Genomic DNA, 21766 nt, shown 5'->3' with positions numbered 1-21766 from the left:
GGGATGGCAGCAGTACCTGGGGTTACCTCCCCTGTGGCCCTGCAACAGCTTCAGGGACCTGGCATTAAACGGGAGCTGCCCGATGCTGGGGCTAACTGGGCAGCCCTCCTGTGGGGCTGGGTGTCTGCTGGGGAGAGGTGTAGCCTGCAGGCTTGTCAGGCTTACAAATGAGCCTCGGGTTGGTCCCATCCTGCCCTCGGGTGCTTTGGATGGCTGTCGTGGGCGTGCTGTGTGCCTGCATGGGGCTTGGCAATCTGGAAGTGCAGCGAGGCTGCTGAAACACCTTGTTGGGGTGGGGGGATGCCCATTTCCCCATGTAAAACAAAGATATTTTGAACTGGGTTTAAAGTGGGAACATTTCAACAAGCCACCTTTTTCCTCTAAAAAGCCTCGTGTTTTGTGAGTGCAGTAAGGCTGCCTGAAAATGCACGTGGTGCAAGGAGCTCTTGTTCTTTAGGAGTCCTGTCCAGCCCGAGATCAAACTGCTGTGGGAATGAGCAAATTCATACAACCTTGGGGGTGGGGGTGAGGAAGAGTATGTGCTTTCAGGCTAACCGTTGCTGGCAATGTCTCAAATAAAGATTGACTGTGTTTTAAAATAGTATTTCAACTGGTTTACAATCCTGCTTGAAATTCTTAGGAAAATTATCCAGCTATCTAGGCGAGGCAAGCCAGGAATCACAGTACTTAGAACACAGTTGCTCTGGTATGGAAACGGGGAGAGCGAGTGTGGCAAACAAGTTGTGCAGCCTTTGGACCGCCTGGAGAGCTTGGTTTCCTCCCTCATATATAATAAGCTCCCAAAAAAGCACAGCTCTTCCCCTAAATCCTCACTTTGTATCCAGACACTGTGCCTGCAGATGGCACCACAGCAAGTCCCCTCCGGACAGATGGAAAAGCTAGCTCAGTGGCCAGCCTGGCCAAGAACTGCCACCCTGTCCTAAAAATATTTTTTGTTTGGTGGGGGTTTTTTTGCTTTGTTTTGGGTTTGGTTTTTTTTTTTCGTTTTTAGGGGGTTTTCTTGTTTTGGTTTGTGGGTTTTTTTTTTCCCAATTTGCAAAATTGACATATCATGACCATGAGTGGCATTGGGACAAAAACGGGAGATCTGCTGTGGCAGCTGCTTCCCTCCCTGGAGAAGAGTTTTCCCCTAAGTAGGGGAGCTCCGGGTTTGATCTGAAAGCATTTCTAGGGAAAACCAGTAGGAATCCTTGTGAGGGAAGCCAGGCACTTGGATACAGAGAGGCTCTTGTCCAGCAGAGCAGCTCGAAGTGATGGTGCTGCTGGGCCAGGACAGCAGCTCCAAGAGCAGCTGCCGTAAGCTGGAATCTGTCCCGGTGTGTGGGTGCCTTGCAAGGGGAAGGTGCAGAAAGAGAAAGACACGGCTCGGGCCCGAGGCAGGGCTCTGCCAGGCACCAGGGCTCCCTGCCTGGGCCACGGTGGGACAGGGGTGCCCAGCTACGTCCAGCCCCCTGCAAGGGCTGCACCAACGCAAGCTCCCCGGCCGGCCAGGGGACGATGCTGACGGGCGCCTGTCCCTTCCTATGGGTGGTGAGCTGCAACTTTTGCTTGCTTTTTTAAGATAATGTCAAGTGTTGCTGCAGTATGGTAACTAGCAGTGGTGTGGCAGGAAAATTCCCTTTTATGACAACTTCGAGTGTTTTAGAGAAATTATTTCATACTCCATTGGCATTCGCCTGCACTACCACACATGCGTTACTCCCCCAGGAAAGGGCTAGCTGTCCTCAGGCCACCCACCTCTCAAGACGTCAGCATGAAGCTTGAGCATGAAGGAAGATGCCATGCAGTTAAAATCATCTTGAGCAGATGAGGGAACTCATTAAGCTTGCTTGGGAAAAAAAACAAGAAATCGCACCGAAGTGTAATGAAATGGTGACTGCATAATAAGCACAGTAAAAAAAAAAAGTCTTGGGACATTGAAACCATACTGTCTGCTTCTGAAGGCAATGAGTCTTTGAGCAAAGCAATCAACGGGATCTGTGCAAAGCAGAGGAGATACAGCTCTGCTAGGAAAGGCAATGACACAAGGTGCACCAAAGTTGTATAAGACAAGCATTTTAACCCATAATGTTCTAAACTCCTTTGTAACAGATGTCAGTCACAAACCGCAGCCTCTGGGCTGACTGGAGCTCGGTAGGGCAGTGCTCACAGAACGAGGGCATTTCATCAAAACCCGAGCTGCCTGCCCTCAGGCAACGGTGCACAGCACTGCTGAAACAAATCCTGTTACTCACTCTTCTGAGCTGAAGGTAATTGCCTACTACAGGGCGGCTAACTTACCTCCGTGTATTATCTTACTATAGGAGTGTCATCTTCTGGTGGGAGTTCTTCTCAAACGTTCCTAGAAGGAACGGCAGTACTGGGTTATACTTCACTGCGTAAGATTTGAAAAGGCGGCCATCAAAACCCTGAAGCTGTAGTCAAATGAAAATAGAAGAAAAACTCATAACTAGTAGCAAATTAAATGGAAGAGCCTTAAAAAAGAAAAAAAAAAAAAGAAAAAAGGCAGACTGAGACAAGAAGCTGCCCAAGGGCAGTAAGACGGTGTGGGAGCCGGCGGGAGGCTGGGACTGGGGCAGGGAGGTCAAGCCGATGTTTTGCCATCAGAGGAGCTTCGGGGTATTCCCGGAGATTTTCCTCAGCGGTGACGGGACAGAGCCATGGTTGCGAACTGAAGTGCCGGGACCTGAGATGGCATCTGTGCCGTGAGGAGCAGTGACCCCTTGGTGCTGGGTTTGCTCAGTGCCGGGTTCGCTCGGGTGGGCTCAGCACCAAAAGGTTGAGCAGGTACCTGTGCTGGCAGTAAGGAAACATCACACCTGCCCCCCCCCCCCCAGTGAAAAGCAACCAGGTTTAGCCAAAAGCAGACTGGCAAAACTTTTCCAAGCCCCTGAACTGCCCCAGGACAGGGAAGACCACCCTCTCCGGGCTGAAAAACCAGTGGGGAGGCTGGTGGTGGCTGAGAGAGGGTGCAAGCCGGCCAAGCGCCTGGGGACATCTGCCCTGGGGTCGTTCCCATCCAGCACCTTGGAGCATGGGGCGCAAAGTTTGTTCGTTATGCAAAACGACGATGCGGGATGCTTGGCACTGCGCCGGCCTGTGGAAAGGGGCGGGAGGACCTTGTGACCAAGTGGCTGGGTTATTGAAACGGTGGGTGCAATTCAAGGGTGCTAAATGAGAATTAATGCGTGGGAGGGGACATGCACAACTCTGACGTGGCAGAGCTCAAAGCCCTCTGTAATGTTGCCCAGCTCTTCACCAAACAAGTGAGCAACCTTAATCTGCCTTGCTCTGAGCCCTGGGACAATTTTAAAAAAAAAGGTGGCTTGTAATCTCTAGCTTTTTAGCTACCAGGTTAGGCACGGGTTTACGTGCTGGACCTCAAGCAGACACGGAACGCTCACTGAATGGCCTCCAGCTTCCCCATCTCCTCAGACCCCTAGTACGCCTCCTCTGACCCCTAGTACACCTTTCTCAGCCTAAAACTGCCATCCAGACCAGCAATACAAAGTGACATTAGGCAATGGCCAAAAATGCTTACTCACTTTTTTTTTTTTTTTTTTTTTTAAAGAAGTAAACCTACTACACTTTTCGCATTCAAAACATTTTTCTCCAGCCTGGAACCACAGTCAGGAGTCTTTGCTCCATCTACTCCAACTTGTGATGCGAAGGAGGACAAAGCACAGCAATGTCACATGGGGATAAAAGACATTTAGGGCTGCCCTCGGCTTCAGCACCCGGCTGGGCAGTCACCCGAGGCTGCCCGCGAGCCCTGCTCACCGAGTCTTCCCAGCCCTCCTGCCGCCCTGGAGATGGTTGGTTAGTCACTATTTCGTACTCTTAGATGCACCCATTGCCAGCTTAAATATGTACGGCAACAGAACTGACATTTTGACTCTATTTAAAAATATATCTTAATGCCTCCTTGGCATGTTTGGCTGAGGTATTTACTCCTTTTGGGAGCCTCTATCCTTTCTACATATAAAAAGGTTTCATCTGTCCATTTGTCTCATCCCTCCATAAGTCTGTGCGGATTTTTTCCCGTTGCTCCGTGATTCCCATCCTCCTCCCCTCTCCATGGTTTCTCATTGGTGTCCCTACGTGGCCTGTCAGATTAGTCACTGACGTCACCCGCTCACCCCTCCACCCCATCTTTTTTAAGTGCCCTCCCCAGCACATCTGAAAATTGACATCAGCAAACCCTGGATCCCAGCAGCCAATGCTTTTCCAGCACCGCTGAGGCCAGGGAGCTTGGCCGAGCACTGTCTGCGGGCGACTGCGCTGTGCTTTGCCCCCCCAGCATCACTCGCTCTGTCTCCCCAGGCAGCTTCAGGCTTCGTGCGCGCCCCAGCACCTCCCTGCCTCAGCGCGCCCCAGCACCTCCCTGCCTCAGCGCGCCCTGGGTCCCCTCGCCTGGAAAAGCCAAAGTGTTGATTCTGAAAAGATCCTGTCAAGGATCCTCCTTAATTGCTCGTGGCCTGGACAGTGCTTCGTCACCCCCCTCTGACCACATTCTGCTCTTTCCCGATACAGAACAAACATATCTGGTGAGTACTTCTCTTTTTTTGCTGCATTTGGATCATTTTTTTTCCCAATTCCAGTCAAGCAAAAAGGCTTATATTACTGCTAGAATTGATTTTTCTTTAAATAGAACAAGAACAACCTGTTAGTGTCCTCAGCCATCTAGCTATTATTTTTTTCTTGAGGTGGTGTGAGTAGCTGAAGACCATTTTTATACAGCTGAATTTTTCTGTTGTCCTTCTATTCCTTTTCCCTCACCCACAGCTGCTGGAGTTGTTGCAAGGGTTTTTATTAATTAGGGTCAGGCTTTCTTATTATTTTTATTAGTTATTCTAAGTACTAGTGTCACATGGCCACTTATTCAAGGAAGCAGTTTACTGAAAGCTATCTTCTCATCCATACTAAATCACAGCTTTTTGGATGACTGGAAAAACTCTCCTCTTTCCCAAGGTTTCCCACTTTGAATCGTACTTTTTTAACACTTCCCCTGAACAATTTCATGGTGAGAAAAGGCTACGTAACACCAAGCTGTTATCTGTTATGGCATCTGTCCTGGGTGGTGTCCTGACGTGTATCTCAGCTGATCCCTCACCTTTAGGCACCCATCCATCCCATCCCAACCTTCGTCTGTTGCAAGGACACAGAAGGCCATTGCCACCCACGGACACGCCGATGCCACCATTTCTACGTGGATCAGAAACTCTTCTGGCACAGCAGATCCTTCGGCACCCCCGGCCAAAGTCTCCCACCACGACATAATTTTCCTTTTTGCACAGAGCACGGAGGTACTTAAAGCAAATCCCTGTGCTTTGTGATTTGGGGATACAAAAGACCCTTCGATGCCTTCATGAAATTGCGCGTCAGAGCACGTCGCTTTGCTGTTAGCTCTAGAGGGAACGTGATCTTTAGCGCAGCTTGCAGCCCCCAGTCACAACTGCTCTCGCCTGTCCCACCGCTACCCGAGGGGTTGGACTGGTGAGCTAGTTCTGCGACAAGGCTGCGGGTGTTAAAAATATCCATTAACCACGTTTCTTCCTACCCTGAGGATTTGTACTGGCTCTTGCCCCCTGACCAGGCACAGTCTGCTGTCCAAGCTGATAACGCTGCCCCTTCCCATCCCTCGCCGTACTGCTTCAGCTCGATTGGGGTGCCTTTTGGTGGCCCCTTGAGCGCCTTTTCCTTAGTGTTCCCTTAGCACCTTCCCAGCTCTCACAGCTGCTCCCCAAGCTGTGAAATCTATACCCTTTTTGGGCAGAGGACCGACAGCATCCTCTCCTTGTTCCCATCCCAGCAGAAAGTGGCCCAAGCACGTAGAAGATTCCTAAAACACCTCTCACAGTCTCATACATCCACTGGAAGATTCCCAGTGCTGACTGGGCATCCCTAAAGCTGTCGGCAGCCCATCTAGTCTCGGTGCTGTCTCACAGTCACTCCAGCACTAATCGCCATGTGTAGGGGCTTGGCAGACGTTTCCAGGAGCCTGTCCATGCATCATCCAGGCGCACCTCCAGGGAGGCAGCACTCTGCCGTGTCCTGCGTTAATTGTGACCTCTCCTCTCGAAGGGTTTCTTACCTGTAACCATAACCAGAGTGTTTGACGCACTTGATCATCATGTGCAAGTTCTGAGACGCTGTGCCACAGGTACCCGAGAAGCGACAGCCATAACGAGCAATGACCTTCTCAAGAACTAACGAAGCTTTTCTAGCAGAGGTACGAGGCTTAGGAAAGCAAATCCCTCAACTCAAATCCAGAAATGAGACCAGCTTCCTATGCAGCTTTGATCTCTCCTACCTCTTGGCTAAGAAACAAGATTAAACGGAATAATAAACAGGTTATCAGGGAATCAAAAGTTGCTCCAGCAAAGGCTGTCAGAGTAATGTTTAGGTCCATCTAAGGCCTCCTGGAACGGGGAAGAGCTGACTCACGGAAAGCCATGTGGGACAGGTGCCCCAGCAGAACCTTCCTTCCAGCAGAAGGGTGCTGGGTGGGAATACAGCACCTCAGCTGAACGGGCCGACAAGTCGGGCTCTTTCGGCTCCGAGATACAATCTAAACTGGACAGGATCCAGGAATGAGAGAAGGGAGGGTGCAGGCTTGCTGAACACAGGGAAGATCTGGGCTACGTCGTGGTTACTTCTAGAGCCAGTAAGAGCATCCCACCCCAGGCGGCAAGGTGCGAGGAGGGCGATGCTCCCCAGCCTCTCCGTGAGAAGGTCTGGGAGTTTCCATCAAGAACCGCAGTGGGCTGGTCTGAGAGCTGCCTTGCCAGACGGGGTCTCGGAGGATGAGGTGACTCCTAGGGAACATCACCAGGGAAGGGGCAGGGAAGCCACTCTGCGTGCCACAGCAGCGTTCAGCAGGGAGCCAGGGCTCGCTTCTGCAAAGCCCCTGGCACTGTCTCTTGACAGCCCTTGCCCAGAGGCTGATCTCAGCGCTGGGAGCATGGGGCACAGCGGCCACGGCAGGGAACCACATCTCGCAGCACAGCTCGAAGGCTGATCACATCCCTCAGTGCCTCGTGGAGTGGGTCTGTCCCACCCAGGGACAGCTCTTGCCTCAAGGGATGGGTTTTGTGCCAGCCCCACTGCTGGTCTAAAAGCTGTGCCTGCCCTCACCTAGACACAACAGCCCAGATGCTGGGCAGGGAGAAGCCAGAGCGATCACCAGCACATTTCCAGACTGCCCAGGTCAGTCTCCAACAAGACGGATTGCTGCAGGGTGGGGAGGCTGAACCAGCCCACCTACATATCCCATGGGAGGACCTCACTGCCAAGCCAGAGAGACATGATCCTAAAAGGATGGTCTTGGACAAACGTTTGTGGAGGTCAGCAGACAGCAGCCACAGTCCCGAGATGGATGAGGGACCACCCAGATGCATCCTGCCATGGGACTCCATGCAGTAAGACACATCCGTGCTTGGACCGTACTTGGGTAAGAAACTTTGACATTAATGCACAGACACCAAGTGAGACAGGACTCTCTCCCCTGCCTGCCACGGTTCGCTCTGGCGCACTAAGGACCATACCAGACTTGGCTGCGACACGCTCACGGGTGAGCACGGGCTGCTGGGAAGCACAACTGACCCACTCTGCCAAAGCTCGTTTCACCAACTCATCATCTTGGTCAAGAGTAGAAGGCCCACTCCATCCATGGCCAAGCTGCCCTGAAAGCAAGTCTTTCAGAAAGCTTAGGCCAAACAAAGATTTTTTTAAATGGGCTGGGGTCTGAGGGTGATCAGGATACGATTGTTCCCAGTGAGATGAACACAGACCAGCAGATGTGCAGAAAGCTCAAGCAGCCAAGACCTGGGTCTTTGCTAGACAATTTCTTCCGACGTTGCTTCCTGAGCAGACACGGCCAGGAGGTATCCTGGACAGTGAAGGGAGCCAGGGGCACGGGAAGCAGCACAGCACCGAGACACCACAGTTCCCAGCAGGGCTCATGGTGGAGAAAAGCAGGCTAGATGCTCCCCAAAGAACGGATGGAAGTGCACAGGGAAGGGTTAAGCAAAGGGAAGGTTCATGCCTCCTCCTATCCAGCACCAAAGACCCGGGGTCACCACTGATGGACAGGCAGGTGCAGGGCAGACGGGCTGACCCTGGGCTGTGCTCCCACACTGAGGAATTGCTGAGGCAAAGGATCGGCATTGTGTGTCCTGCCAGTGAGACCCTGGGGCCGTCCCACCGGTGGGGGAACAGAACCTACTGCTGGTGATGAGGCTCACCAGAGAGCAGCACCTTGCGCACGTGGGCAGGGAGATCTCAGTTTCACTGCAAACAATGTCAGCGTGGGACTGGGGTCCCCACGTGTCCTGGCACGTGGGTGTCTGGCAGCACCAGCTGCTGCCCGGGGCAGGGCGGTTGGTCCTTCTGTGCTTCACGCTGGAAACCTCTCAGGGCAGATGCTCTGCAGTCCTGTGGGTTTCCAAAGCAGCTCCAAGAGGCCAAGGTACACGTCATGGATTATTCACGGGGGAAGCCGGACTTAGCCAGCCACTCAGAGATCTCTGCAGCAGAGAAAGAGCAGCAAATGCCACAAAGACACACATGGAAAAGGGGGTTTGCACGAACCAGAGGAGCCTTCAGGCAGGGCAGAAAGTGATCCCTGATCTGCTGGAGTGTGAGGCAACATCACTTGAAAGAAAAAGCCCAGATTAAAATATTTCCTCAGGCTTTAGCTCTTTTAGGAAGAAAACCAAAAAGGCAGGAGGGAAAGAAACTGCAACAGGCACTCCAGGGGAGAGCCCTGTCTCATGGCAGGCACGGAGGCACGCACCGGCCAGGCCGGGAGCACACTCTGCTGTCCCGCTGCTCTGCCCCCCCCGGGGGTGCCCCCCGGCTCCCCTCTGCCAAGCAAAGCCCGTGCTCACCCATCGGGGCCCAGCCGCCCAGAGCATCACCCGAGGAGCTGCCATGGCCCAGCAGCCGAGCCCCGGCTGTGCCCCGGCCCTGAGCTTTCCCGGCTGCTTTCTCCTGCCGTGCGCACGGCCTCGCCTCCCCCTGCACCAACCGGCCAGCCTGGCCCCCGCCAACACGCCAGCGCACGCTTCTGCAGGCACGGGCAGCACACCCCCCCCCCCCTCAAATGCGGACCCTCTGCACCACGGGGCACGGGTGCGCTCACAGCTCCGGTGCATGGCAGCATTAGCGACCCAAAACAAACCCACCAACACAGTAAGCTGTTGCATCCCCCAGCCCCTGTTCTATCTACCTTACCTAATCTTAGAGATGATCCGAAAAACTCTACTGCAATCTACTTTCTCTTCCCTCCAGATGCTTTTGCGAGAAGCATTTTTCCCTGGAGCATCACCTGCTTGGCTGTGCTGCCAGGGTCTGCTGCTCAGCAGCTGCCTCTGCAAACACTGCCCCTGGGCAGGCTTCTCGCCCCCCCAGCCTCCCATCGCTGCAGCAGCACCGGTGACAGCCAGCAGGCAAACGCTGGGACAGGGGGATGGGGGAACCCCCGCTGTGGTTACGCCGAGGTTGGCTGTGGGGCTGAGAGCAGGCGAGAAGATGCTCTGGGATGTCCTGGTGCAGCAGAGGAGACCAGGCACTGGGAGGGGATGGCCCACAAGTCGCGAGCCACGTCGCTTTGTTTCCGATTCCTCAGCACCAACGATGCTCCAGGTTAAGAACAAGCCAGCCCATGCAGCACCGACACCACACACAGCCTGTCGAGGGCCAGTGGATCCCAGAACAGGGATCTCCCACCATTGTCCCACCCACCACGCCCCCAGGGGACGGGAGTGTCCCGTGGGAGGCCCCCATTGTGGGCTTGGGGGTCCGGTGGAGGGCACCCCCTGCCTCAAGCCGTGCGATGCCTGCGGCAGCACAGGGAGAGCGCACACCCAGCGCAGCTGTAGAAAAGGAACCTGTCCCATTTAATGACCCCTTGGCCCCCGCAGCACAGAGGAGCGCAGTGCCAGCATGCGGCAGAGCAAGGTGCACAGTGAGCGGGACTCAGCCCCTGCCCTGGGCAAGGCGGGGGGGGGGGCGGGGGTCAGGTTGCCCCGGTGTGGCATGGGGACCAGCCAGGTGCCGGGCCAGCAGCAAGGACAGAGAGAGCCCAGGGCTCAGTCCAGTTGGCACCAGTGTCAGGTCCAGTTTGCAGGGAGGTACAGCTCTCGGTCGGCTCCGCGTGGCACGGGGAGGGCAGGGGGCAGGCCAAGAGTTCCAGGACGGAGGCTGGAGGAGGTGAGCCTGGGGGGGCTGCGGGACAGTCCTGGAGAACGCTGCCGTGGCAGGTTTGGAGCCTCCCTGCCCGAACCGCAGTTTAACCAAAGCAGGGGAAGGGAACAGAGAAGGGGCTGGAGGCTGAGCGGCCCAGGCAGGGACCCTCAGCTCTATCTAGCTATTCCCACTTGCAAGGTATCTGGTGCTGTAGGGGGGTGGGATCTGCCAAGCACCCCAAAACGGGAGTGAGCCTGGGTGACAGATGTTTACCAGCAGCTCCACGTCCCCAAGTCTCTCTTAGGTGTGGCTCAGGCAGCCCCGTGCCAGGAAGGGGGTCCAAGGGAGCGGGGCTTCCCCTCATTATCTGATGGAAGCGTCGCTGGGGGGGTCACGGTCAGACTCCTCGCTCTCCTCGTTCAGGGCCGACTCGCTGTTGGAGGCTGGGGTGAAGGCAGGAGACTTTCTGCTGAGAAGAGCAAAGGGCAGCGGTCACAGCACTGCACCGGGTGAGTGGAAGGACCTGGTTCAGCGCGGCAAAGAGGAGAGAAGCTGAAGTGCCCCTCTCGCTGCCCTGGGATCCACGAAAATCCTTGGGAGCTGGGGAGGGTGTCCCAGAGAACCCAGCTGAGAGGTCCAGGGATGGAGCAGCGCCGGGGGAGACGCCCAGAGCAGGACCCTGCCCAGGCATGCGGGGCTGAGGGTGGGTGGAAGCCCACCCCAGAGGTCCCCAGCCTGGAGTCCCTACGCAATGGCAGCTCCTCTCTCCGTCAGGGGTGTTGAGCTCCACCAATCAAACCCGCCTCCTCCTGTGCGCGGCGGCGGAGGCTGGTCACCAGGAGAGCCCAGCCGCCTCTGGGAACTGCCCCCCCCCGCCAGGCAGGGCAGGGCCATGATCCATCCCACCATCCATCCCACCTTCAGCTCCCGCTGCCTGCGGCTCGCTCCTTGCCCAGCGCGCGCCACCCCGGGCCTCCTGCCGAAGCTCACCTGTCCCCAGACTGGGTGATGAGCCGCCGGCAAGTCTCCATCTGCACGTCCAAGCCTCGCTTCATGCTGCACATTTCCATGTACTCGTGCAAGTGCCGGTTCATGTCGTTCTTGGCTGTGGCCAGCTCCAGCTGCACGAGGGAAATGGTGCAGAGATGGGTACAGAGCACGGCCAGCCCCGAGGCGGCCACCCCCCTGTCACCACCCCCCTGCTCCAGCACGGTGCCTCCCTCCCGCAGGTTCCCCATTTCACCCTCTTCTGTGCCACGTCGGCCCCGCTTCCCCCTCCTCCCACCTCTATTTGGTCGATGGTTTCCTGGTACTCCTTCTCACGGCTCTTGAACAGCGACTCCGTGTCCTTAATCACCTTCTCCAGGCTGTCGTCCTGCTGTTGGGAAGAGCAGATGGCATGTTTAGAGGCAGGGAGGCACCAAAGATGAGGAACCAAAGGCACACGATAAGAGAAATTAGAGAAAGAACGGGCAGCACTGGGTAAAAAGAGGAAGAAACAGAAGCCCTGTAGTATAAATAAGGCACAAGTCAGTCCTGCCAACAAGGGCGGAGAGACCCAGGACTGGGCACTGAGCACATCAGCCCAGGACAAGCTCAGCAACGCACAGAAGCTTTGACAGGCACAGTCCACCCCCAAGCACGACACATCCCCAGGGAACTGCTGAGGGTCAAAGCTGCAGCTGGCGAGGGCTTTGGCCACAGAGGACACTGTTTGGGCAGTGCTGCTGTGCAGCAGGCAGGTGGGCTGCAGAGCCTGAGCAAGGGACCCCCAGAGACCAGCCCAGCCAGAGGAGGTCTTCTCCATCATCCCAGAGGAGATGTGATGCCCTCAGCACATCTTTCAGGCTACAGGTCCCCAGTCTGTCTAACAAGACCTTCACAAGGATGCAGTAACGTATTCCTGTGGAGAAGATGGAAGCATCTGCACAGGCCTGCAAGGGCTGGAGGTGCTGAAGTCTGGTCTTTGAGGGAGCATCTTCCCAGTGGCAGGCAGGACGGAGTGTCCCAACCCACGGCTGGATCCCAGAGGGGACCTGACACCACCGTTACCTCCCCCTGCACCTCTGCGGCTGCAATGGCGTATCCGGAGAAGTCCTCCCAGAGCAGCAGTGTTTCTTCTGTCTCCTCCCACGTAAGGCTGTCACAGTCATCCTCAAAGTCATATTCCCTCCTGGGGACAAGGGAACAGCGTGTCAGGACAACCCCAGCGGGCAGGGGGCCGCGGCAGCACCAGAAGTCTTGCCCCTGCTCACAGGCAGGGCTGTGGCTCTGGGGGATCTGGCCAGGGTGGGCTCACATGTGCTCAGACCCAGCAGCTGGTGGGGAAGGGGCTGCCTTCGTGTTCAGGAGCCCTGGCAAACCCAGGCAGGGACCCCCCAAAAGCAGGAGCAGGGGGCAAGAGGAACGGGCACTGGACCCACTCCCACCCACGGCACGGGTGGGCTCAGGTCTCCGGGGAGGTCAGTCCCCCCCATGCTGCAGAGCGGGGGGTGTACGTACCCCGCAGCTGCACCCCCACCTCACCCTCCCCTGGGAAAGAGGAGCTGCAGCCCCCCCCGCCCCTCCCCATCCCAGGCGCCGGCGGGGAGCCGGGTGCCAGAGCCTGGCTCGACGCCGGCAGCAGCGGTGCGGAGCGGCCGCACTCACAGCTGGTTCAGCATCCTCTGCATCTCCTCATTGATACTCATGGCCGTGGTCTCGTCCTCCTCCTCCTCTTCGGGTTTTCGGGAGGCGTCGCTCTCCGACAGCGAGGTGTCTTCGTCGCTGACCTGCTTGCGCTCCCGCTTCCGCCCCACCGAGGCTGGGACCTTAACGGGAGACAAGTGCAGAGACTACAGAAACGAGGCCGGGTCCGAGGTCAGGAGCGGGTAGTTGGGAGGAGATGGAGGGGAAAGGGATGGCAGAGGGACAGGAAGGCAGGGGGGAGAGAGAGAGAGAGACAGAGAGAAAGGAAGGAAAGCGAGAGAGAGGGAGAGAGAGAGAGAGATGGGCTCATTATGGTCAGGTTAAAGATGGTGCAATGGATAAAAAACATGGGTTTAGCATTTTCTAAAATTAAAACTAAGCAACTGAAGATGGTGTCTATGAATCTGATGAGAAAAAACAACGTGGTTTTACTGCAGAAAAACTCAAATCGCCCACCACCCCAGTCCAGAGACAGGGAAACACAGCAGTGACAGAAACAGGAAAAAAGAGACAAGAGTCTGAAAAAAGTGAAATATGTCAATATTTACAGTTCGACCTGATTTACAGAAAGCTTAAAATTTGTACTCTTTCCCAACTGAATGGAACTAACCAATTGCTTCTGTAGGGACAAAGAGAGCGAGACAGAAAGGCAGCGACATCCAGAAAGAGAAAAAGAGACAGAGAAGAGAAGAGAGACAGAGAGAAGATGACGGAGAGGGGAAGGGGAAGGAGAGAGATGGAGTTAGAGACAGACACTCGAGTAACTCATCTCCCTCCTGCAGCTGCTCCCCTACCAACTGCGGGGTCCCAGGGCCCGACACAACAGGTCAGTGAGAGGTTGAGGGGACTCTTGATGCCCAAAGCAACATCTGGAGCTTTCCACCTCCTCTCCATGCCCTTTCACCTGGTCCTCCAGAGAGAGACAGAGAGCGAGGGACTGCACAGAGCAAGGGTGAGGGTGACTAAGCGTCTCCCCTAGCAGGGGGGCTGGTGTTGTCTCTTCTACCTCCTTCAGGAACTCTCCTCCCCAGAGCCAGCGGCCAAGTGTGGAGCAGCAGCAGGTGCTCCTCACCTGAAACATCTTGATCATGTCCTCGCAGTTCCGCTGCTGCGCCACGTCGCACAGCTTGGCAGTGATGTCGATGCGCCGGCAGATGTCCATGTCCACCTTCATGGCCTTCTCCTGGATCTTGGTGTCCAGCTCCGTGATGTTCTGAACCCACGACGCCACAGGAGGGGGATAAATCAGAGGGGCAATCAGAGCCCCCAGGTTCCCCACCACCCCATGCTGCAGGACTGCATCCACACCCCTGCTCTGCTCACTGCACCCTGGGCCAACCCTGCCCCAGACTGCCATGACGTGTCCCACCAAGGAACTGGTTTTCTACGCAGCCCCACTGCTCGGGCAGGACACCGCTGCCGGGTCGGAGAGGGGTCAGGGACTCACATTGCTCATCAGTCCCTTGAAGACAACAAGCTCTGCCTTGAGCTGCTCCACCTTCATGGCCAGCTCCTCCTGGCAGGCTTCAGCCTCCTGGGCTTCCTGCCCCGGGCAGAGGGAGATGCGCAAATCAGCGTCAGCGCAGGGCAGCGGGGCTGCAGGGGAAGGGGGGGATGGTGATGCTCACCTCCTGCAGCTCGGTTACGCGGTCCTGAAGCTGGACACGAACCGTGTACTCCTCTTCCCATCTAGGGAGACAAACACGCCGCTCAGATCCCGCCGGCCTTGCCGGCTGCCAAAGGGAGAGGAGGGAGCAGCAGCTGCTCACCCCAAAGCTATCCAAGAGGGGGTGATGACGGCACCGGGGCGGGAAGGAGAACGTGCCCAGGAATGCATCACTGCTTGCTTCCAGACGCCCAGCAGCTGCCGAGCCTGGCAGCGCCCCCAGCCACGAGCCCTGCCCCACCAGGCTCTCCGCCGTCCCTGCTCACCGCGGGGGGAGCTGGGGACACCAACCACGGGCTCTGCATGGCAGCGGCACTGCACAGCCTGCCACGCTGGGGCTGGTGGCTACGCCCCGACGCAGCCCCCCGGCCCCTCCACCTGCCCCCTCGCCCCTTGCCCTCAGGCCACGCTAGGCTCAGCTCCAAGGCTCAGGACGGGGCTTGCAGATCTCGCAGAGCTGCCCCATCAGCATCGTATTTACGACCACATTTGTGCCTCTGCAGCGCTGCAGTCCGGGCTGTGCAGAAGCACAAAACCCAAAGCGATGCTGAGCCGTGGCGCGAGGGGCCGTGACGTGCGCCGACGCGAAGGGCCGCTCTTCAGCCCGCAGCGGTGCAGAGGCTGCCCCGCGCCCCAGCACGGCGCCCGGCCAGTGGCACGAGCCTCCTTGGCCATACTGGCGCGTAACACATTGGATTAAAGAAGGTTGCTTCACCCTACAAGGAAGCGGGACAGATTCTCCCAGTTATGCCAGGGTGGCTGGTGGGCGCTGTATTAGGCTCCACAGCTTGGCCAGAGGCTGAGCCGCAAAGGTGCCCAGCCGCGCCACACAAAGGCGCATCGCCGAGCTATTATATTATATTTCGCTGCATGAGATCATCGTCTTGGGCCATGCTGCGGTGCTGGCCTGGCCCACGGTCTGTCGGGAGGCCAGCCGGCCGTGCTGCGCTTCGCTACGTGGCCGTCACGTCCAGCAGCCGGGCTGGCACACGCCGCGGTGCGGCACGGGGCAGGGCTGCTGCATCCTCACCCGGCTCTGCTGGGAGAGCCAGATTTCTCTGAGAAAGCGGGATTTCTCCAGGAAAGCAAGCGGAGTGGGCCCCTGCCTGGTGCAGCCAGCTCCCGTTGCTGTTTAGCGCTTGCAAACGCAGAGACAGGCACTGCCACCCTGCAGGAGGACCTGAAGAAACGTCTCCTCTCCCTTACTCCCACCAAGTTTGAAAAAGAAATCCTAAGGTCTAGGGGACCAGATAGCATGTGAAAAGCGCTCTCGGGGTTATCTCAGGGTATCAGGACAATGTCCCGGCGTGGGAGAGTCCTGGCTTAAGAATTTCTAAGCTCTTAAGGCTGGCAACGCTGCTCCTTACTCAAGCAAGGACAGAGCGTGCAGTGCTCGTGCTGGAGTGAGCTCCACACCGCAGCTACAGGGAGTCAAAGGGGGTTCCCGTCCCTTTGGGAGAAGAGGGAGACAAAGAGAGAGGGAAGGAGAAAGTTAAAAGGTAGAATTGCCCTTATACGGGAACTGTTCAACCAAGGCCTCCCTCCCCAGGGAGAAAAACGCCTTCCAACATCAGAAAAAAATTTCAGCATCTTTCTCAGCATGGTGCTGCCTCCTTTTCGGTCCCTGCCTCCCTCCGGGTGTCTCTCAAGCCTCCCGGACTCACTGGGGACGTAAGGCACAGCTGCAGACCCCGGGCAGAACCCGCTTCACGCCAAGGCTAAGGGAGAGAGCGCAGATCAGATAAAAAACGATTTAAAGGCAGGAGGAACAGCGATTGGCCCTGCGAGTGATGAATCCGCAGGAACCTCTCTCCCGCTCACCTCCTGCCTGGCTCCTTCCCTGCTCCCTCCTGCAATGCACCACTCCTAATAATAACCTGCCTGCGGCGCGGCACCCCCGGCCCTGCACGGCCGGCGGGCGCTGCCAGCTGGACCCACGGCTGCCCCACACCACCGGGGTCCCTCCCGCACCGCCACACGGCAGCGACCTGCCCAACGGCTGGAACAGAGGCAGAACGCCAGGGCAGGAGGGTCCCAGAAGCAGACAGACCTAGCCACCTCCTTGCCAGCCCTCTCAAAGCTGGGAAGGCAGCGAGATGCAGCGCCATCCCCACCGCCTGCCCCCCCCAGAAGGTTGGTGAGCAAAACAACCAGCCATGCACATCTTTAAAAAACCCTGTTCGCTGCAAGAAGCACCGGGGCGCCGCAGCCGGTGCTGCACGGCCCGCAGATGCTGTGGGGCAGCCTTCGGGCCGCTTGGGGCACGAAGCTGCGCGTGTGCCTCTCTTGCCATCTTCCAACTGTTGGAGCTTTACCTTAACGGCGAGGGCTCTGCAGCCAGCTGCACCCCCTCGCAGGGCAATCGCAGTAACAGACCTTCTTGTGGCCTCTCGATACATAAAGGGGGCTTATAAGAAAGACGGAGAGGCAATTTACTGTGGCCTGTAGTGCCAGGGCAAGGGAGAACGGTTTGAAACTGGAAGAGGGTAGGTACACTTAGATCAGAGATAAGGAAGAACTTTTTTATGATGACAGTGCTGAGACACTGGAGCAGGTTGCCCCAAGAAGTTGTGGACGCCCCATCCCTGGAAGTGTCCAAGGTCAGGGCTTTGAGCAACCTGATCTAGCGAAAGCACACAGCGGGGGTTGGACTAGATGGTCCTCAAAGGTCCCTTCCGACCCATTCTGCGATTCTAACGCACACTGTGCCGTAACACTACGCATCCCACACCTCTAGCACGTCCTTGCAGCATCCAAGATAAAAACTACTTGGGAATACAGGTACAGCAGACGGCACTAACCCGGTGAGACTCAGATCCCCCATGCTTGGTGGGTCTGTATGACACCTGCAGGCACCTTCTGCCCCTCTCCAGGCCACCTAGCCTCAGCCTGCTCCTTCAAACGCAGAACTTGCGAGCCCCTCTCCTGCTGCTGTGGCTCCTCTCATCCCTCCCTATTGCCCCCACACCCCTCCTAGATTCCAGGCTTGAATTTCAGGCCCTGTATATCCAGAGAGAAGCTCCTGCTGCACCGCTCCGAGTGCCGTGGGGTGCACGGTGGCAACGCTGCCCTGAAGCAAGCACGAGCTCAAGCCATGGCCAAGGAACCGAGAAGTCCCATGTTAACACGGTCTCTTCCCTCGGCCTCCAGGCAGGTGGCAAATGGATGACACTGTCCCCACAGCAGATCAGAGCCCAGCGCGGCAGGGAGCTCTCTGCTCCCGGGGGATGTCAGCCCTTAGCATGGGGAAGGGTGTGGAAATGGGATCCTCCTGTCCCATTCCCCTGTTTGGGATCCGGCTGTACCCGTCAGAGTTCCCGGTGCTGGAAAGGGTCTGGGGGTGGGGTCTGCTTTCCCCCAGCTCCTGGTAACACAGTCCAAAAATAGATCCCACCACCAACATTGGCCCGCAGTGGCTTGTGGTGCCCCCCTCCCCGCCTCCCCAGCGTCCCTGCTACCTCCATCGCCCCCCAGCCTGCCCCAAAGCCCACTTGCCAGAGCGAGACCACCCCGGAACCCCCTCCTTTCTCCCAAAGTTTCGGCAGCACCGACAAACCCGAGGTGAAAACACAAAGTAAGGAGAGCTGCCCGCCCGCAGAAGGAGCCGGAGCCCAACGCCTGGCTTAATGATAAAAGGCCTTAGGTACGGGCAGCGGTAGGTGGGAAAGGAGAGGTGCCAGCTCTTCCTTTCCGCCTGCCTTGCCTGGTGCCCTCGGAGCATCCAGCCGGCACGCGTGCTCAGCCGCAGCCTTATAAAGCCAAGCCCGTAAGGGTCATCTTGGATCCCCAGCCTCGGATCTCGGCACCAGAGCCCGCAGCTGCAGAGTGCAGGTTAGCGGCACGGCTCCTGCGGGTAGAGCACACTTTTGCTCGTTTGGGCACATAATCACTGACTTTCTAATTCCTTCTAAAGCACCACAAAGTGACTTCTGGGGGAAAAAAAACACAAAACAAAACAAAAAGAAAGATAAAAATCAGTTGCTTGAGTGGCATCAGTCCCCAGCACTGGCCACACGCTGCCCGGCGCCATGACCCAGCGACGCCAGCCCCTGCCTGATCTCATCCTACGTGCGGAGCCGAGAGCGACCTCGGGAACTGGCCTGAACCACAAGTGCCGCCGGTGCGATGCGGGAGCTGCGGCTGCCCCGCACGGCAAAGAACGGGCCGAGAGATCAGCCCTGCATGCTGCTTCGCCCTTCTCCCAGGCACATGCCAAGCCGCAGCTATTTTGGGTCGGCAGGAAAGCCCCCTAGGAGCGGGGTGCTCCCAAAGCCCCCGAGGAGCGGGGTGCTCCCACACCACTCGCTGCTGGGAAGGCAGCGGGGAGGGAAAGGGCCGGGGCAGCTGGCTGGCTTCTGGGCACCTTCCAACGGACCCAGGGAGCCCTCCTCCTCACCATCCTCCTCACCATCCTCCTCACCATCCTCCTCACCATCCTCCTCCTCCCAGCAGCCTTTCCCAACCCAAACACGCTTGCTGCACATTCACCTTCCTCACCTACTTTCCTGCTGCTCCTCCTTCGCAAGTGTTTCCAGATCCCCTCCCGTTTAAAGCACCAGCTCCTGCAGTCATGTTATTTCCGTCCCTGCTCAGAAAGGCCTTCCCAGTCTGTCACGCCACGTCGGTAAGACGGAAAAACCCTCAGCGAGCATCCCGGGAGGGTTCGAACACCGGGAGGCCGGCAAGGAGACCCCGGCGCAGCCAAACGCGCTGAGGGGCCCGGGATTTTTGCCTCGTGGGACCCACCCCCCGCCAGCTGGAGCCCCCCCGCTCCCGGGCAGCCAGGCCAGGGCTGCCCCCCCTGCTCAGCGGGCCCCGCAGCCACCCTGGGGGGCCCCTGGGGGGCTGCAGCCCGGAGCCCTGCTCCCCCCTGCCCCTCCTCACCTCCGCTTGTACTCGTCGCGCTCCCGCTTCACCTTGGCCAGCACGTTGTAGAGGGCCCGGATCTCGGGGGTGATGGTGTCGATCTGCACGCCCACCCCGTCCGGGTGGACCCAGGAGACCCCCGGGCCCTGCACCAGGGTGGTCTCCGGCCCCGGGCCCAGCCGTCGGGCTTGCGAGAAGGACCAGATGGTGCCGGGCATGAAGCGGGAGGCGGTGGGGAAGGTGGGGGGCGGCTGCCCGGGGGAGCCCAGCGCCCGGGCCGGCCCCAGCCCCAGCCCCAGCCCCAGGGTCCGGATGGGCCCCACGAAGCCGGTCTGCACTGCCTGGTCCCGGCGCGGGGGTCCGCGGCCCCGGCCGCCCCCCTCCTCCAGCGCCTGCTGCAGCTGCTTCTCCAGCTGCCGGTTGCGCCGCTCCAGCTCGTGCACCTTGGCCAGGAAGCAGCGGAACCGCAGGTTCAGCGTCTTGAGGACGCTGATGTTGGAGCCCAGGTCGTTGCGGAGCGCCATGGCGGCGGGCGGCGCGGGGAAGGGGCCGGCGGGCGGCGGCGCGGCCAGCTCGCCCCCGAGGGGCTCGGCGGGGCGGGCGGCGGGGGGCTCGGGGCCCGGCAGCCCCTGCTGCTCCGGCGGCAGCAGGAAGAGGTTGGGGCCGAAGAGCGGGTTCATGGCGGCGGCGGGGGAGAGCCCAAGCAGGGCCCCGGCGGGGCGGGCTGAGCCCGGGGGCTGCGCCGGGCCGGCCCCGCGGTGCGGCTTCCGCTGCGGCGGGATGCGGCGGGGCCGGGAGCCGCTCCCCGCCGGGGCCCCGGGCGGAGCGAGCAGGGGAGGGGACGCGGCGGGGACGGGAGGGGACGCGGCGGACGCCGCCCTCCTCTGCCCGCCCCCCCGCCGCGGAACGGGGGGGCTCGGGGCCCCGCGCCGGCGGGTTGGGCGCTCCGGAGGGGGTCGCGGGCGCCCCTGTCCTTGTTGCTGTTACCGTTAGCGCAGCCCCCAGCGTCGCCCCACTCAGACCCCCGGAACGCTCCCTCCGCACCCCCGATGCGCCCTCGTTACCCTCACTCGAGCCCCCCCATCACCAGCCCAGGGCGCCTGTGCTTATTATTGTTGTTATTGTTGCTGTTATTGTTATTATTATCGTTAGCACAGCCTTCAGCGCCTTCCCCAGCGCTGCCCCCCTTCGACCCCTCATAACTTTCCCTCTGCATCCCCAAAGCCCCTCGTTACCCTCACTCGAGCCCCCATCACCGGCCCAGGGGGCCTGTGTTTTCTATTATTATTGTTATTGTTGTTTATTATTTTATATGTTTAATATTGTTATTGTATTATTCTTATTATTGTTAGCACAGCCTTCGGTGCCTTCCCCAGTGCTGCCCCTCTTTAAAACCCTCATAATGTTCCCTCTGCACCCTTGAAGCCCGCTAGTTACCCTCACTCAAGCCCCCCCATCACCAGCCCCGGGTGCCTGTGCTTTCTATTATTATTATTATCGTTGTTGTTGATACTGTTATTGTTGCTGTTGTTGTTGTTAATATTCTTATTATTATTGTTAGCACAGCCTTCAGTGCCTTCCCCAGCGCTGCCACCCTTCAAACCTTCGCAACTTTCCCTCTGCACCCCTGAAGCCCCGTTACCCTCACTCGAGCCCCCCATCACCAGCCCAAGGTGCCTGTGCTTTCTATTGTTATTGTTATTGTTGTTGTTACTGCTGTTATTGTTAGCACAGCCTTCAGTGCCTTCCCCAGTGCTGCCCCCCTCTAGAGCCTCACAACGTTCCCGCCGCACCCCCGAAGCCCCCCGTTACCCTCACTCGAGCCCCCCGAAGGCAGCCGGGCCCCTGGGAGCCGCCAGCACGAGCCGCGGGTGCAGGAGGTCGCAGGAGCCAGCCGGCCTCAGCCTTGCAACACCCTGCGCTCGGCTCGCTCCGCCGCTGTGTGCCCGGCGGCCTCGGCTCTGCCCTCCTGCTCCCTACCTGCTCCCTCGGTAGGTCTTTTCCTACAGTCTGTCCCCCTGGCCCTGCCCTCAGCCCCAGGCCACTGCTGCAAAATGCTCTCCACGCTCCCTTGCCCTGCTGTCCGGCGGGAGGGGACTGCATGGATGGATGCGGATGTGGACACACACCTGTGTCACATGCTGCCATCGCGGCCCATTCCCCGGGGTGTCCACGGCCCGGCTGAGTGCCCTCCGAGATCCCAGCTGAGCGGTCGGCAAAGGGGGAGCAAGCAATGGCTTTGAATTGAAGGAAATGCCCGGCCTCCACGGCAGACAGGCGCTGGTGGGGGAGGGTGCTGCAGAGCCCTTCCCTTGGGATCTGACATACGGCTCA

The 21766-nt window shown here is 58.3% G+C and overlaps 1 protein-coding gene across 7 annotated transcripts; it reads right to left on the bottom strand.

The window, feature by feature from the left end:
• Window positions 1-9900: 9900 nt before the first annotated feature.
• IFFO1 (intermediate filament family orphan 1) lies at window positions 9901-20720 on the bottom strand. 7 transcript variants are annotated; one of them, XM_080391089.1, is made up of 9 exons: window positions 19451-20720; window positions 14529-14589; window positions 14348-14443; window positions 13973-14113; window positions 12862-13046; window positions 12277-12385; window positions 11498-11587; window positions 11203-11333; window positions 9901-10681 (listed from the first exon to the last, which is right to left on the bottom strand). In XM_080391089.1, exons 1-9 carry the CDS (start codon window positions 20110-20112, stop codon window positions 10576-10578), a joined length of 1581 nt encoding a protein of 526 aa, XP_080247215.1. In that variant the 5' UTR covers window positions 20113-20720; the 3' UTR covers window positions 9901-10575. The 7 variants fall into 7 exon arrangements, with proteins under 7 accessions (XP_080247215.1, XP_080247213.1, XP_080247214.1 ...); XM_080391087.1 differs by having other exon boundaries at window positions 12265-12385; window positions 19451-20719; XM_080391088.1 differs by having other exon boundaries at window positions 11498-11590; window positions 19451-20719.
• Window positions 20721-21766: the final 1046 nt, after the last annotated feature.

Source organism: Falco punctatus (genome assembly GCF_963210335.1).
Source record: "Falco punctatus genome assembly, chromosome: 6".
Taxonomy (NCBI): domain Eukaryota; kingdom Metazoa; phylum Chordata; class Aves; order Falconiformes; family Falconidae; genus Falco; species Falco punctatus.
Note: the sequence above shows the minus strand (reverse complement) of the source record. Positions and strands in the feature narration are given on the sequence as shown.